Source organism: Somniosus microcephalus, chromosome 8 (assembly GCF_052327205.1).
Source record: "Somniosus microcephalus isolate GS21.2 chromosome 8, FLI_Smic_1.0, whole genome shotgun sequence".
NCBI lineage: Eukaryota > Metazoa > Chordata > Chondrichthyes > Squaliformes > Somniosidae > Somniosus > Somniosus microcephalus.
Genome location: NC_140994.1, coordinates 200,952,965 through 200,971,536, shown reverse-complemented (window position 1 = coordinate 200,971,536; position 18,572 = coordinate 200,952,965). Strand labels below are relative to the sequence as shown.

The following is an 18,572-nucleotide window of genomic DNA, read 5'->3' as shown; positions in this document are numbered from 1 at the left end:
AAAAAATTTATGCAGCGAGTTGTTATGATCTGGAATGCACTGCCTGAAAGGGTGATGGAAGCAGATTCAATAATAATTTTCAAAAGGGAACTGGATAAATACTTGAAAAGGTAAAATTTGCTGGGCTATGAGGAAAGAGCAGGTGAGTGCGACTAATTGGATAACACTTTCAAAGAGCTGGCACAGACAAGATGGGCCGAATGGCCTCCTTCTGTGCTGTATCATTCTATAATTCTAAATACCTGTATTTGTTTTAATGATGTAACACTTTCTCTTTCCTTTGTTTTTTTGCTTACCTACACAGGAAGTAGAGGTTTGTACTTTTTTAAACTTCAAATCTATTTGATTTTTGATACTGCTTTTATAGTATATGATTGTGCCATTATTTCATGATTTCCTGGTGAACAAGTAGATTTTTTTTTTAAACAGGATAATTTAATATTCTCCTGAGGAGTTTGTAAGCACTGGTATAAATTACCTTTTTAAGAATTGAATGTCGCTTGTAAGTTTTGAAATATATTTTTTTAACTCCCCTTTAATAGTTATACTCATTGTATATGTCCTGCTCTTCATATTGGTGCTGGAATGCCACTCAGTCCTTTTATACCTTCGTTATGTTGCACCAAGTAGTCTAGTATTGAGTGTATTTTTAAGAGTGGTGCAAGTATTCAGCCACGATTATACTACCTGCTCACATTGCTCTTGTGTGGGGGGGAAAGGTAAGCAGAATTCAGTGCCTGTGTACTGAAGAGCTCTACCACAAAGCTCTGTTCACCAGCTGCTGATCTCCTGGGAAATTTTGAAAGATAGACAAAAGCTTACTGGTTTGTTGGCCATTTGGATTCTTCGTCACTTGGTGTGGTGCAGATGAGAGTGTCATTTAAGCCTGTTGACAACTGAACAATTAGCAGTACCTTGCTCTTTCCTTGGAATGTGTGCTGCAGTGTTAGTGGAGTGCTGTCACTTGTGCTATGAATGGTGGGATTGCCTAACTTCCATAGCAGTTCAGGACAAGCTTTGGACGGTCAAGCTAGGATATTGGTGGCACAGTCCATTGCAGGTGGGATGAGCAGGATTTTTGCTACTGGAATCAAAGATGCTCAGACTATAGAACGGCACAATCTTCTTGACTTGTTCTTGTGCTGCTCTGAATTCTGGGAAAGTGGGCCCTCCATTATTGTGGGATTGTGGCAGAGCCACTGAGGGACTCTGAACAACTGTACATAATTCCCTTTAACGATGTGTTAGCTACAGACTAAATATGCACCATTGTATATACTGTTTGCATGTACAGTGCGCGGTCCCTTTAAGAGCGCGGGCAAACGCGATGATGTCATGCCGCTAATCACGTGATCACCCAAACGTGGGAAAAACGTGATGACGTCATGACGCCATCCACGGGACCTCCCTGGCAGTCCTCGTGGAGCCTCCGACCTGTTAAGGCTTGTATTCATAGTTCTCTTGCATCAATCTGTTTAAACTCGTTAGTTTGATATTAAAAACCTTTTTGATTGATTGCCTGCGTCGAACTCAATCTCTAGATAGGAATTTGACCATTCCTACAGGATCACAATACTGAGGTGTGAGGGCAGATCATTGCAACTTCGCATGTTAAACACTTCGCCAAGTTTAAATGGCATCTTTTGCCCACCCGCTCCCTTCCAAACTGTTCAGTTTTAAAAGTGAAATGGCTCATTATTCTCCTTCATGTACATTTTATTCCGTGTGTCATTTGATGCTGCCTCCTCAGAGTGGCTTTGTGCTCTCCTTTTGGAAATTATGGACGATCGCTAAAAGTATTGCAATATCTACAGTTCATATTCTATTTTTTTTTTTAAAGATGTAGAGAGGTACCTTTCAGGACAACAAAGATACACTTTTGCTTGGTCGAGTATCTTGTTTTTTTTCTGCAATGTGCTTTGTGACCTCTGGGACTGTGTACTATTCTTTGAATGGTAGCCAGTGAACTGCACCCAGCCCTTCTTATTTGTAGTAGCTCCAGGTGCAATAGTGAAAACATTTTTACAAAAGAAAGTAGTTATTCTGCTTTGCCATCTGGAAGCTCCTTACTTGTTTCATGCAAAGAGGTCAGTGGACCATAGCTTTTAATAAGTTATACTGCTGGAGAGCACTTGGTTTTTACATATAAATGTAATTTTAAAGGAAGTTCATCTCTCTTGTTTTATGAGGCTATTGCTGAAGTACAAGCTATAGATATTTTGAAATTAACTATGCCATAACATTGATATTTTTCACTCATTTGTACTGTTTGTCTTTTATCTCTAGAGATCTAAAGATAGGGAAGCATTGGGGACACGTTGATTTTATCATTTCTCTTTATTCTTTTAGGATGATTATTTCAGAAGCTGGAATCCTAACAAGCCATTTGACCAAGGTATGATTTCTTTGACTCATAAAACTGCTATAATATATCTATAGATAGATGTGTACCATTGTTAAACAACTTTTGAAATAACCAGTCTATACAGAACTAAAGATGGAGCAGGTTCCATCATTGCTTTAAAAAGAATTCTGTTTACTAATCGCAGAAACGTGAGAGGCCTTGTATATGATTTTCAAAAACAAATCTGAGTCTTTCATATTAAATAACATTAAAGCTTTTAATTTTATCTGTTCAAACATAATTCAAACTTTTTAGAATTTCTGCTGAGTGGAAGCTAAGGGATAAAATTGAAACATCTTAGTTCTTATCCCTTGAACTATGTATGAAGAATATTCAGTGAAATCGAGTTTGGTGAATCAGAAATGCTCCACAAGCATTGTTTGACCTTGGCAGTGTGTGTAATGTACGGAATCAGTATCATGTACTTCTCCATAGGCCACGTGTACATTTACAAAGATACATCATTATTGTAAAAGTAGGCCAATAATATGCTTTTTTGAGTTTGGGATTTGCAAAGTGGTGTGTCAGTGCATACAGAAAGATGTTATAAGTAAAATTACAGCAAATAATAGATTTTTAAATTAATTTTACTTCAATAACCATGTTTTAGATCTCTGTTACATAATGGTACAAGCTGCTATAAAATGTTGAAAGACTCAAAACACAACTTCACTCATCTGTTTTAAGTGAAGAAAATAAAGGGGCTCCTCTAATTTAGGTGGAGGAGTTCGAGTGGACAGTTGATTTGATTCTGCTTTAATAATTTGATGTATTTTCTCCAAGGTGACTATTTGAGAAAGATAAACCCTGACCAAATCCTAGCGCATCAACACTTATTAATGTTACTGATAAGTGTAATTGCTTTGGTGCCGATCCAAACCTTTCACTTGCCTTGACTTACTTCATGCGCTGGACACAATCGCAGCAACCTTTTTATTGGAATTATTTAGGCATGTCAACAAAAGTGACTCCAGTTCAGTTGGATATTGGAGATGAGGGGGAACATTTTTGTCTTCCTCACATGGGCAGTAATCTAGTGGAGCAGATCACCCACCCATTACTGAAAATGCCCGGTTTGTCATTCCATCACCACCCAAGAAATCAGATTGTTGTCATCAAATTAGATAGATTTGTAGAGATGTGAGATACAGAAAATCAGCTGTGATTTGCAGAGAACGGTGTGAGAAAGAGAAAAATACATATTGGATTTGAAAAAATCTATGGTCCTGAAATTGTATGGCGTATGCCACCGACCTCCAAACGGAATGCGCACTTGTCTGTTGCGAGGTCCCAAACAAAAAGTTGCTGTCAGACGCTGCAGAGTTGAGCAAAGTGCAGTGGCCCATGGATCCCAGGGGTGCACCGTGTGCATAAGCGTACCTGGGGGATCATGTGGGGCGGAGCTCCAATCAACAAACAGTAGGCCTCTCATTCTCCCCCACTAGATACTGTGATATTTTCTAGGGAGAATATAGCAGCTAATGTTGATAAAAGTTTTTATGTATTTTGTACCATGAAAGGTCGCTTGAAGATACAGTGAGGGGAATAAGGGAAGTGTATTTTTTTTTATTTGCAAAACTCTCAAATCTCCAAACAGTCTCATTCTCCCCCGTCTGTATTGACATTCCTTTTCATATATATTTAAACGAAAAAGCATCAGATGAAGATTTCTTATTGACAGGTGTCCCCTTACGCTGTGCAAACAGGCTCCTGCGCCTGTAAAATTTTCATGCGTAATTGCTGGGCAGTTGGTGTTTAATTAGCCCAATTCTGCACCAGCAATTAGGATTTCAATGTCGGTGCGGATGATCTGTCAAGTTGGAACTTGGCAGATCACAAGTTTGGGATTTAGTGCTTGCTTGTTGTCCATTTCAAAGGCGTTATGACAGCGTACTCTGAGTACGCCATCATACCGGCTGCAAATTCTGCTCCATGACTTGTCCAAGGAGGCAAATAACTGGAAAAAAATCTGCCACTATGTAGCTCTATCTGCGACCTCACAATACTGAGGCTTAGGCTTAAATTGTCACATTGCACTTTATTTTGGAACAAGGGGCGCGATCGTGCCAGCCCTATGGAGGCGGGACTGCTGGGAAAACGGCATAATCTGGGGGCAGGTGCGCAACCCGCCTCCATGCCATCTTCCCAGGAGGCGGGTAGCCGTCCCGTGCCAGGTCCTGTCTCCTTGGAGGCGGGAAGGGATTAAAGCCTATTAACTGCCTGTTAATAGGTCGTTAACAGGCAGAAAATAGGATTATCCCCTTTTTGCCCTCACAAGTGCGGGTTTCCCAAAGGGTCCGAAACCTGCCAGGTCAGCGAGGCGAGTAGGGGGTTGTCGGGGGGATAAAAAAGTGTGGTATGAGTGCAAGAGTGGAGAGGTGAGTATCTGAGGTAAGTGCAGTGTTAGTTAAAGTGTACTTACCTTTGTTTCTTCCTGCAGGCTTCAGTCAGTGTTTATGCAGAGAGTCTCGCACCTCTGTGTTGGAGATGACAGATGGCCGTTGCATCCTCCAATGCAACAACCATCTCATTTCTGCAAAAGAAAGAGGTTTGATGAGGTCTTGAATTTAAGACCTCATCAAGCTACAGAGAATGTCACTGACAGCTTCACAGAGCTGTCAAACGATGACAATTCATTGACAGATGAAGCGTCATACGTTGACGTTCTCTGCAACCGGCTTTCCCTTAATTGACCTGCTAAGCTCGCTGGGCGGGCTTAACAAGGTCAATCAAGGGAAAATAGCGTGGATTGGCCAGGAGTTGATGGAGGCGGGACTGAAACCCAACAAGTGGGAGTCCCGGCTCCAAAAGCTCCCCATTGACAAAATCACCCCCACGATCTCCAAAATATTTTATTATTTTTCTGTTAATATCATGACTAAGATGTCAGTAGTAAAATGCTGTTATTGAATTCAGTCAATCAGCTGGTCAGTGCAGCAAGTATGGACTTACAAATCATTTGACTTGAAAATGCATCTGGAATTGTAGCAGTGAGAAACCAGTATCGCAGGCTCAATTATACAATTAGTTATATATTATATAATACTTATACTACCATCAATATATTGCTCAAAAGATGAGTCTGTGGGCAATGCCTGTGCTCTTGTGTGCAGGTACACAGACAACATAGGAAGTGGAAGACGTAATTAGACATAAGTCATATAACATCTGCCTGGAATGTGTAATTTGCTCCAGTCAGTGGCAGTCAGTCAGGAGGCATGCAGGGTGGCCTTCAAGCTTTTCTTGACAATGCAGAGATAGTTCCCAACATACAGTGGCACCGCAGGCATAACCCCTCAGATTTCAGACAATGCACAGCGCTAAAGTTCCCCACAGTTCGCACAGCGCTAACACTCACCACAGTTCAGACAACGCACAGCAATAACACTCCCCACAGTTGACACAACGCACAGTGCTAACACTCCCCACAGTTCACAGAACGCACAGCGCTAACACTCCCCACAGTTCAGACAACGCACAGCGCTAACACTTCCCACAGTTCACACAACGCACAGCGCTAACACTCACCACTTTTCAGACAGTGCACAGCGCTAGCACTCCCCACAGCTCACACAACGCACAGCGCTAACACTCCCCACAGTTCACACGATGCACAGCGCTAACACTCCCCACAGTTCAGACAATGCACAGCGCTAACACTCCCCACAGTTCACACAATGCACAGCGCTAACACTCCCCACATTTCAGACAATGCACAGTGCGAACACTCCCCACAGTTCACACAACACACAGCGCTAACACTCCCCACCCACAGTTCACACAATGCACAGCGCTAACACTCCCCACAGTTAATACAAAGCACAGCGCTAACACTCCCCACCCACAGTTCAGACAACGCACAGCGCCAACACTCCTCACAGTTCACACAATGCACAACGCTAACACTCCCCACAGCTCACACAATTCACAGCGCTAACACTCCCCACAGTTCACACAACGCACTGTGCTAACACTCCCCCAGTTCAGACAACGCACAGCGCTAACACTCCCCACAGTTCACACAACGCACAGCTCTAACACTCCCAACAGTTCAGACAACGCACAGCTAACATTCCCCACAGTTCAGACAACGCACAGCGCTAACACTTCCCACAGTTCACACAACGCACAGCGCTAACACTCACCACTTTTCAGACAGTGCACAGCGCTAGCACTCCCCACAGTTCACACAACGCACAGCGCTAACACTCCCCACAGCTCACACAATGCACAGTGCTAACACTCCCCACAGTTCACACGATGCACAGCGCTAACACTCCCCACAGTTCAGACAATGCACAGCGCTAACACGCCCCACAGCTCACACAACGCACAGCGCTAACACTCCCCACATTTCAGACAATGCACAGCGCTAACACTCCCCACAGTTGACACAACGCACAGTGCTAACACTCCCCACAGTTCACACAATGCACAGCGCGAACACTCCCCACAGTTAATACAAAGCACAGCGCTAACACTCCCCACCCACAGTTCAGACAACGCACAGCGCTAACACTCCTCACAGTTCACACAATGCACAACGCTAACACTCCCCACAGTTCACACAATTCACAGCGCTAACACTCCCCACAGTTCACACAACGCACTGTGCTAACACTCCCCACAGTTCAGACAACGCACAGCGCTAACACTCCCCACAGTTCACACAACGCACAGCGCTAACATTCCCCACAGTTCAGACAACGCACAGTGCTAACACTCCCCACAGTTCACACAACGCACAGCGCTAACACTCCCCACAGTTCAGACAACGCACAGCGCTAACACTCCCCACAGTTCACACAACGCACAGCGTTAACGCTCCCCACAGTTCACACAATGCACAGCGCTAACACTCCCCACAGTTCACACAATGCACAGCGCTAACACTCCCCACAGTTCACACAACGCACAGCGTTAGCACTCCCCACAGTTCACACAATGCACAGCGCTAACACTCCCCACAGTTCACACAGTGCACAGCGCTAACACTCCCCACAGTTCAGACAATGCACAGCAGTAACACTCCCCACTGTTCACACAGTGCACAGCGATAACACTCCCCACAGTTCACACAACGCACAGCATTAACACTCTCCAAAGTTCACACAATGCACAGCGTTAACACTCCCAACAGTTCAGACAACGCACAGCGCTAACACTCCCCACAGTTCAGACAACGCACAGCGCTAACACTTCCCACAGTTCACACAACGCACAGCGCTAACACTCACCACTTTTCAGACAGTGCACAGCGCTAGCACTCCCCACAGTTCACACAACGCACAGCGCTAACACTCCCCACAGTTCACACGATGCACAGCGCTAACACTCCCCACAGTTCACACGATGCACAGCGCTAACACTCCCCACAGCTCACACAATGCACAGTGCTAACACTCCCCACAGTTCACACGATGCACAGCGCTAACACTCCCCACAGTTCAGACAATGCACAGCGATAACACTCCCCACAGTTCACACAATGCACAGCGCTAACACTCCCCACATTTCAGACAATGCACAGCGCTAACACTCCCCACAGTTCACACAACGCACAGCGCTAACACTCCCCACCCACAGTTCACACAATGCACAGCGCTAACACTCCCCACAGTGAATACAAAGCACAGCGCTAACACTCCCCACCCACAGTTCAGACAACGCACAGCGCTAACACTCCTCACAGTTCACACAATGCACAACGCTAACACTCCCCACAGCTCACACAATTCACAGCGCTAACACTCCCCACAGTTCACACAACGCACTGTGCTAACACTCCCCCAGTTCAGACAACGCACAGCTCTAACACTCCCAACAGTTCAGACAACGCACAGCTAACATTCCCCACAGTTCAGACAACGCACAGCGCTAACACTTCCCACAGTTCACACAACGCACAGCGCTAACACTTCCCACAGCTCACACAATGCACAGTGCTAACACTCCCCACAGTTCACACGATGCACAGCGCTAACACTCCCCACAGTACAGACAATGCACAGCGCTAACACGCCCCACAGTTCACACAACGCACAGCGCTAACACTCCCCACATTTCAGACAATGCACAGCGCTAACACTCCCCACAGTTGACACAACGCACAGTGCTAACACTCCCCACAGTTCACAGAATGCACAGCGCTAACACTCCCCACAGTTCAGACAACGCACAGCGCTAACAGTCCCCACCCACAGTTCACACAATGCACAGCGCGAACACTCCCCACAGTTAATACAAAGCACAGCGCTAACACTCCCCACCCACAGTTCAGACAACGCACAGCGCTAACACTCCTCACAGTTCACACAATGCACAAAGCTAACACTCCCCACAGTTCACACAATTCACAGCTCTAACACTCCCCACAGTTCACACAACGCACTGTGCTAACACTCCCCACAGTTCAGACAACGCACAGCGCTAACACTCCCCACAGTTCACACAACGCACAGCGCTAACATTCCCCACAGTTCAGACAACGCACAGCGCTAACACTCCCCACAGTTCACACAACGCACAGCGCTAACACTCCCCACAGTTCAGACAACGCACAGCGCTAACACTCCCCACAGTTCAGACAGTGCACAGCGATAACACTCCCCACAGTTCACACAACGCACAGCGGTAACACTCCCCACAGTTCACACAACGCACAGCATTAACACTCTCCAAAGTTCACACAATGCACAGCGTTAACACTCCCAACAGTTCAGACAACGCACAGCGCTAACATTCCCCACAGTTCAGACAACGCACAGCGCTAACACTCCCCACAGTTCACAAAACGCACAGCGCTAACACTCCCCACAGTTCACACAACGCACAGCGCTAACACTCCCCACAGTTCACACAACGCACAGTGTTAGCACGCCCCACAGTTCACACAACGCACAGCGCTAACACTCCCCACAGGTCACACAGTGCACAGCGCTAACACGCCCCACAGTTCAGACAACGCACAGCGCTAACACTCCCCACAGTTCACACAACACACAGCACTAACATTCCCCACAGTTCAGACAACGCACCGCGCCAACACTACCCACAGTTCACATAAGGCACAGCGCTAACACTCCCCACAGTTGAGACAACGCACAGCGCTAACACTCCCCACAGTTCACACAACGCACAGCGCTAACACTCCCCACAGTTCACACAATGCACAGCGCTAACACTCCCCACAGTTCACACGATGCACAGCGCTAACACTCCCCACAGTTCAGACAATGCACAGCGCTAACACTCCCCACAGTTCACACACGCACAGCGCTAACACTCCCCACATTTCAGACAATGCACAGCGCTAACACTCCCCACAGTTGACGCAACGCACAGTGCTAACACTCCCCACAGTTCACAGAATGCACAGCGCTAACACTCCCCACAGTTCACACAACGCACAGCGCTAACACTCCCCACCCACAGTTCACACAATGCACAGAGCTAACACTCCCCACAGTTCACACAATTCACAGCGCTAACACTCCCCACAGTTCACACAACGCACTGTGCTAACACTCCCCACAGTTCAGACAACGCACAGCGCTAACACTCCCCACAGTTCACACAACGCACAGCGCTAACACTCCCAACAGTTCAGACAACGCACAGCGCTAACATTCCCCACAGTTCAGACAACGCACAGCGCTAACACTCCCCACAGTTCACACAACGCACAGCGCTAACACTCCCCACAGTTCAGACAACGCACAGTGCTAACACTCCCCACAGTTCACACAACGCACAGCGTTAACGCTCCCCACAGTTCACACAATGCACAGCGCTAACACTCCCCACAGTTCACACAATGCACAGCGCTAACACTCCCCACAGTTCACACAACGCACAGCGCTAGCACTCCCCACAGTTCACACAACGCACAGCGTTAGCACTCCCCACAGTTCACACAACGCACAGCGCTAACACTCCCCACACAGTTCACACAGTGCACAGCGCTAACACTCCCCACAGTTCCGACAATGCACAGCACTAACACTCCCCACTGTTCACACAGTGCACAGCGCTAACACTCCGCACAGTTCACACAACGCCCAGCGCTAACCTTCCCGACAGTTCAGACAACGCACAGCGCTAACACTCCCCACAGTTCACACAACGCACAGTGCTAACACTCCCCACAGTTCACACAATGCACAGCGTTAGCACGCCCCACAGTTCACACAACGCACAGCGCTAACACTCCCCACAGTTCACACAGTGCACAGCGCTAACACTCCCCACAGTTCAGACAATGCACAGCACTAACACTCCCCACTGTTCACGCAGTGCACAGCGCTAACACGCCCCACAGTTCAGACAATGCACAGCGCTAACACTCCCCACATTTCAGACAGTGCACAGCGCTAGCACTCCCCACAGTTCAGACAACGCACAGCGCTAACACTCCCCACAGTTCACACAATGCACAGTGCTAACACTCCCCACATTTCGCACGATGCACAGCGCTAACACTCCCCACAGTTCAGACAATGCACAGCGCTAACACGCCCCACAGTTCACACAACGCACAGCGCTAACACTCCCCACATTTCAGACAATGCACAGCGCTACACTCCCCACAGTTGACACAACGCACAGTGCTAACACTCCCCACAGTTAACAGAATGCACAGCGCTAACACTCCCCACAGTTCACACAACACACAGCGCTAACACTCCCCACCCACAGTTCACACAATGCACAGCGCTAACACTCCCCACAGTTAATAGAAAGCACAGCGCTAACACTCCCCACCCACAGTTCAGACAACGCACAGCGCTAACACTCCTCACATTTCACACAATGCACAACGCTAACACTCCCCACAGTTCACACAATTCACAGCGCTAACACTCCCCACAGTTCACACAACGCACTGCGCTAACACTCCCCACAGTTCAGACAACGCACAGCGCTAACACTCCCCACAGTTCACACAATGCACAGCGCTAACACTCCCAACAGTTCAGACAACGCACAGCGCTAACATTCCCCACAGTTCAGACAACGCACAGCGCTAACACTCCCCACAGTTCACACAATGCACAGCGCTGACACTCCCCACAGTTCACACAACGCACAGCGCTAACACTCCCCACAGTTCACACAACGCACAGCGTTAACGCTCCCCACAGTTCACACAATGCACAGCGCTAACACTCCCCACAGTTCACACAATGCACAGCGCTAACACTCCCCACAGTTCACACAACGCACAGCGCTAACACTCCCCACAGTTCACACAACGCACAGCATTAGCACTCCCCACAGTTCACACAATGCACAGCGCTAACACTCCCCACACAGTTCACACAGTGCACAGCGCTAACACTCCCCACAGTTCAGACAATGCACAGCACTAACATTCCCCACTGTTCACACAGTGCACAGCGCTAACACTCCCCACAGTTCACACAACGCACAGCATTAACACTCTCCAAAGTTCACACAATGCACAGCGCTGACACTCCCAACAGTTTAGACAACGCACAGCGCTAACATTCCCCACAGTTCACAAAACGCACAGCGCTAACACTCCCCACAGTTCACACAACGCACAGCGCTAGCACTCCCCACAGTTCACACAACGCACAGCGTTAGCACGCCCCACAGTTCACACAACGCACAGCGCTAACACTCCCCACAGTTCACACAGTGCACAGCGCTAACACTCCCCACAGTTCAGACAATGCACAGCACTAACACTCCCCACTGTTCACACAGTGCACAGCGCTAACACGCCCCACAGTTCAGACAACGCACAGCGCTAACACTCCCCACATTTCAGACAGTGCACAGCGCTAGCACTCCCCACAGTTCAGACAACGCACAGTGCTAACACTCCCCACATTTCACACGATGCACAGCGCTAACACTCCCCACAGTTCAGACAATGCACAGCGCTAACACGCCCCACAGTTCACACAACGCACAGCGCTAACACTCCCCACATTTCAGACAATGCACAGCGCTACACTCCCCACAGTTGACACAACGCACAGTGCTAACACTCCCCACAGTTAACAGAATGCACAGCGCTAACACTCCCCACAGTTCACACAACACACAGCGCTAACACTCCCCACCCACATTTCACACAATGCACAGCGCTAACACTCCCCACAGTTAATAGAAAGCACAGCGCTAACACTCCCCACCCACAGTTCAGACAACGCACAGCGCTAACACTCCTCACATTTCACACAATGCACAACGCTAACACTCCCCACAGTTCAGACAACGCACAGCGCTAACACTCCCCACAGTTCACACAACGCACAGCACTAACATTCCCCACAGTTCAGACAACGCACCGCGCTAACACTACCCACAGTTCACACAAGGCACAGCGCTAACACTCCCCACAGTTGAGACAACGCACAGGGCTAACACTCCCCACAGTTCACACAACGCACAGCGCTAACACTCCCCACAGTTCACACAATGCACAGCGCTAACACTCCCCACAGTTCACACGATGCACAGCACTAACACTCCCCACAGTTCAGACAATGCACAGCGCTAACACTCCCCACAGTTCACACATGCACAGCGCTAACACTCCCCACATTTCGGACAATGCACAGCGCTAACACTCCCCACAGTTGACGGAAGGCACAGTGCTAACACTCCCCACAGTTCACAGAATGCACAGCGCTAACACTCCCCACAGTTCACACAACGCACAGCGCTAACACTCCCCACCCACAGTTCACACAATGCACAGAGCTAACACTCCCCACCGTTAACACAATGCACAGCGCTAACACTCCCCACCCACAGTACAGACAACGCACAGCGCTAACACTCCTCACAGTTCACACAATGCACAGTGCTAACACTCCCCACAGTTCACACAATTCACAGCGCTAACACTCCCCACAGTTCACACAACGCACTGTGCTAACACTCCCCACAGTTCAGACAACGCACAGCGCTAACACTCCCCACAGTTCACACAACGCACAGCGCTAACACTCCCAACAGTTCGGACAATGCACAGCGCTAACATTCCCCACAGTTCAGACAATGCACAGCGCTAACACTCCCCACAGTTCACACAATGCACAGCGCTAACACTCCCCACATTTTCACAATGCACAGCGCTAAGACTCCCCAGAGTTCACACCACGCACAGCGCTAACAGTCTCCACAGTTCAGACAACGCACAGTGCTAACACTCCCCACAGTTCAGACAACGCACAACGCTAACACTCCTCACAGTTCAGAGAATGCACAGCGCTAACACACCCCACAGTTCACACAACGCGCAGCGCTAACACTTCCCACAGTTCACACAACGCACAGCACTAACATTCCCCACAGTTCAGACAACGCACCGCGCTAACACTACCCACAGTTCACACAAGGCACAGCGCTAACACTCCCCACAGTTGAGACAACGCACAGCGCTAACACTCCCCACAGTTCACACAACGCACAGCGCTAACACTCCCCACAGTTCACACAATGCACAGCGCTAACACTCCCCACAGTTCACACGATGCACAGCACTAACACTCCCCACAGTTCAGACAATGCACAGCGCTAACACTCCCCACAGTTCACACATGCACAGCGCTAACACTCCCCACATTTCGGACAATGCACAGCGCTAACACTCCCCACAGTTCACACAACGCACAGCGCTAACACTCCCCACAGTTCACACAACGCACAGCATTAGCACTCCCCACAGTTCACACAATGCACAGCGCTAACACTCCCCACACAGTTCACACAGTGCACAGCGCTAACACTCCCCACAGTTCAGACAATGCACAGCACTAACATTCCCCACTGTTCACACAGTGCACAGCGCTAACACTCCCCACAGTTCACACAACGCACAGCATTAACACTCTCCAAAGTTCACACAATGCACAGCGCTGACACTCCCAACAGTTTAGACAACGCACAGCGCTAACATTCCCCACAGTTCACAAAACGCACAGCGCTAACACTCCCCACAGTTCACACAACGCACAGCGCTAGCACTCCCCACAGTTCACACAACGCACAGCGTTAGCACGCCCCACAGTTCACACAGTGCACAGCGCTAACACTCCCCACAGTTCAGACAATGCACAGCACTAACACTCCCCACTGTTCACACAGTGCACAGCGCTAACACGCCCCACAGTTCAGACAACGCACAGCGCTAACACTCCCCACATTTCAGACAGTGCACAGCGCTAGCACTCCCCACAGTTCAGACAACGCACAGTGCTAACACTCCCCACATTTCACACGATGCACAGCGCTAACACTCCCCACAGTTCAGACAATGCACAGCGCTAACACGCCCCACAGTTCACACAACGCACAGCGCTAACACTCCCCACATTTCAGACAATGCACAGCGCTACACTCCCCACAGTTGACACAACGCACAGTGCTAACACTCCCCACAGTTAACAGAATGCACAGCGCTAACACTCCCCACAGTTCACACAACACACAGCGCTAACACTCCCCACCCACATTTCACACAATGCACAGCGCTAACACTCCCCACAGTTAATAGAAAGCACAGCGCTAACACTCCCCACCCACAGTTCAGACAACGCACAGCGCTAACACTCCTCACATTTCACACAATGCACAACGCTAACACTCCCCACAGTTCAGACAACGCACAGCGCTAACACTCCCCACAGTTCACACAACGCACAGCACTAACATTCCCCACAGTTCAGACAACGCACCGCGCTAACACTACCCACAGTTCACACAAGGCACAGCGCTAACACTCCCCACAGTTGAGACAACGCACAGCGCTAACACTCCCCACAGTTCACACAACGCACAGCGCTAACACTCCCCACAGTTCACACAATGCACAGCGCTAACACTCCCCACAGTTCACACGATGCACAGCACTAACACTCCCCACAGTTCAGACAATGCACAGCGCTAACACTCCCCACAGTTCACACATGCACAGCGCTAACACTCCCCACATTTCGGACAATGCACAGCGCTAACACTCCCCACAGTTGACGGAAGGCACAGTGCTAACACTCCCCACAGTTCACAGAATGCACAGCGCTAACACTCCCCACAGTTCACACAACGCACAGCGCTAACACTCCCCACCCACAGTTCACACAATGCACAGAGCTAACACTCCCCACCGTTAACACAATGCACAGCGCTAACACTCCCCACCCACAGTACAGACAACGCACAGCGCTAACACTCCTCACAGTTCACACAATGCACAGTGCTAACACTCCCCACAGTTCACACAATTCACAGCGCTAACACTCCCCACAGTTCACACAACGCACTGTGCTAACACTCCCCACAGTTCAGACAACGCACAGCGCTAACACTCCCCACAGTTCACACAACGCACAGCGCTAACACTCCCAACAGTTCGGACAATGCACAGCGCTAACATTCCCCACAGTTCAGACAATGCACAGCGCTAACACTCCCCACAGTTCACACAATGCACAGCGCTAACACTCCCCACATTTTCACAATGCACAGCGCTAAGACTCCCCAGAGTTCACACCACGCACAGCGCTAACAGTCTCCACAGTTCAGACAACGCACAGTGCTAACACTCCCCACAGTTCAGACAACGCACAACGCTAACACTCCTCACAGTTCAGAGAATGCACAGCGCTAACACACCCCACAGTTCACACAACGCGCAGCGCTAACACTTCCCACAGTTCACACAACGCACAGCACTAACATTCCCCACAGTTCAGACAACGCACCGCGCTAACACTACCCACAGTTCACACAAGGCACAGCGCTAACACTCCCCACAGTTGAGACAACGCACAGCGCTAACACTCCCCACAGTTCACACAACGCACAGCGCTAACACTCCCCACAGTTCACACAATGCACAGCGCTAACACTCCCCACAGTTCACACGATGCACAGCACTAACACTCCCCACAGTTCAGACAATGCACAGCGCTAACACTCCCCACAGTTCACACATGCACAGCGCTAACACTCCCCACATTTCGGACAATGCACAGCGCTAACACTCCCCACAGTTGACGGAAGGCACAGTGCTAACACTCCCCACAGTTCACAGAATGCACAGCGCTAACACTCCCCACAGTTCACACAACGCACAGCGCTAACACTCCCCACAGTTCACACAATGCACAGCGCTAACACTCCCCACAGTTCACACGATGCACAGCACTAACACTCCCCACAGTTCAGACAATGCACAGCGCTAACACTCCCCACAGTTCACACATGCACAGCGCTAACACTCCCCACATTTCGGACAATGCACAGCGCTAACACTCCCCACAGTTGACGGAAGGCACAGTGCTAACACTCCCCACAGTTCACAGAATGCACAGCGCTAACACTCCCCACAGTTCACACAACGCACAGCGCTAACACTCCCCACCCACAGTTCACACAATGCACAGAGCTAACACTCCCCACCGTTAACACAATGCACAGCGCTAACACTCCCCACCCACAGTACAGACAACGCACAGCGCTAACACTCCTCACAGTTCACACAATGCACAGTGCTAACACTCCCCACAGTTCACACAATTCACAGCGCTAACACTCCCCACAGTTCACACAACGCACTGTGCTAACACTCCCCACAGTTCAGACAACGCACAGCGCTAACACTCCCCACAGTTCACACAACGCACAGCGCTAACACTCCCAACAGTTCGGACAATGCACAGCGCTAACATTCCCCACAGTTCAGACAATGCACAGCGCTAACACTCCCCACAGTTCACACAATGCACAGCGCTAACACTCCCCACATTTTCACAATGCACAGCGCTAAGACTCCCCAGAGTTCACACCACGCACAGCGCTAACAGTCTCCACAGTTCAGACAACGCACAGTGCTAACACTCCCCACAGTTCAGACAACGCACAACGCTAACACTCCTCACAGTTCAGAGAATGCACAGCGCTAACACACCCCACAGTTCACACAACGCGCAGCGCTAACACTTCCCACAGTTCACACAACGCACAGCACTAACATTCCCCACAGTTCAGACAACGCACCGCGCTAACACTACCCACAGTTCACACAAGGCACAGCGCTAACACTCCCCACAGTTGAGACAACGCACAGCGCTAACACTCCCCACAGTTCACACAACGCACAGCGCTAACACTCCCCACAGTTCACACAATGCACAGCGCTAACACTCCCCACAGTTCACACGATGCACAGCACTAACACTCCCCACAGTTCAGACAATGCACAGCGCTAACACTCCCCACAGTTCACACATGCACAGCGCTAACACTCCCCACATTTCGGACAATGCACAGCGCTAACACTCCCCACAGTTGACGGAAGGCACAGTGCTAACACTCCCCACAGTTCACAGAATGCACAGCGCTAACACTCCCCACAGTTCACACAACGCACAGCGCTAACACTCCCCACCCACAGTTCACACAATGCACAGAGCTAACACTCCCCACCGTTAACACAATGCACAGCGCTAACACTCCCCACCCACAGTACAGACAACGCACAGCGCTAACACTCCTCACAGTTCACACAATGCACAGTGCTAACACTCCCCACAGTTCACACAATTCACAGCGCTAACACTCCCCACAGTTCACACAACGCACTGTGCTAACACTCCCCACAGTTCAGACAACGCACAGCGCTAACACTCCCCACAGTTCACACAACGCACAGCGCTAACACTCCCCACAGTTCACACAACGCACAGCGCTAACACTCCCCACAGTTCACACAATGCACAGTGCTAACACTCCCCACAGTTCACACAATGCACAGTGCTAACACTCCCCACAGTTCACACAACGCACAGCGCTAACACTCCCCACAGTTCACACAACGCACAGCGTTAGCACTCCCCACAGTTCACACAACGCACAGCGCTAACACTCCCCACACAGTTCACACAGTGCACAGCGCTAACACTCCCCACAGTTCCGACAATGCACAGCACTAACACTCCCCACTGTTCACACAGTGCACAGCGCTAACACTCCCCACAGTTCACACAACGCACAGCGCTAACACTCCCCACAGTTCACACAACGCACAGCATTAACACTCTCCACAGTTCACACAATGCACAGCACTAAAACTCCCCACAGTTCACACAACGCACAGCGCTAACACTCCCCACAGTTCACACAACGC

The 18,572-nt window shown here is 49.6% G+C and overlaps 1 protein-coding gene across 3 annotated transcripts in view; it reads left to right on the top strand.

The window, feature by feature from the left end:
* Positions 1-18,572, top strand: part of spock1 (SPARC (osteonectin), cwcv and kazal like domains proteoglycan 1) — a 729,362-nt gene that overhangs the window by 205,342 nt on the left and 505,448 nt on the right. For all 3 annotated transcript variants that reach the window (XM_085995597.1, XM_085995596.1, XM_085995595.1), the window contains exon 3: positions 2,350-2,395. In XM_085995597.1, the coding sequence (XP_085851723.1) occupies positions 2,350-2,395 (46 nt within the window). The remainder of the gene's footprint in view (positions 1-2,349; positions 2,396-18,572) is intronic.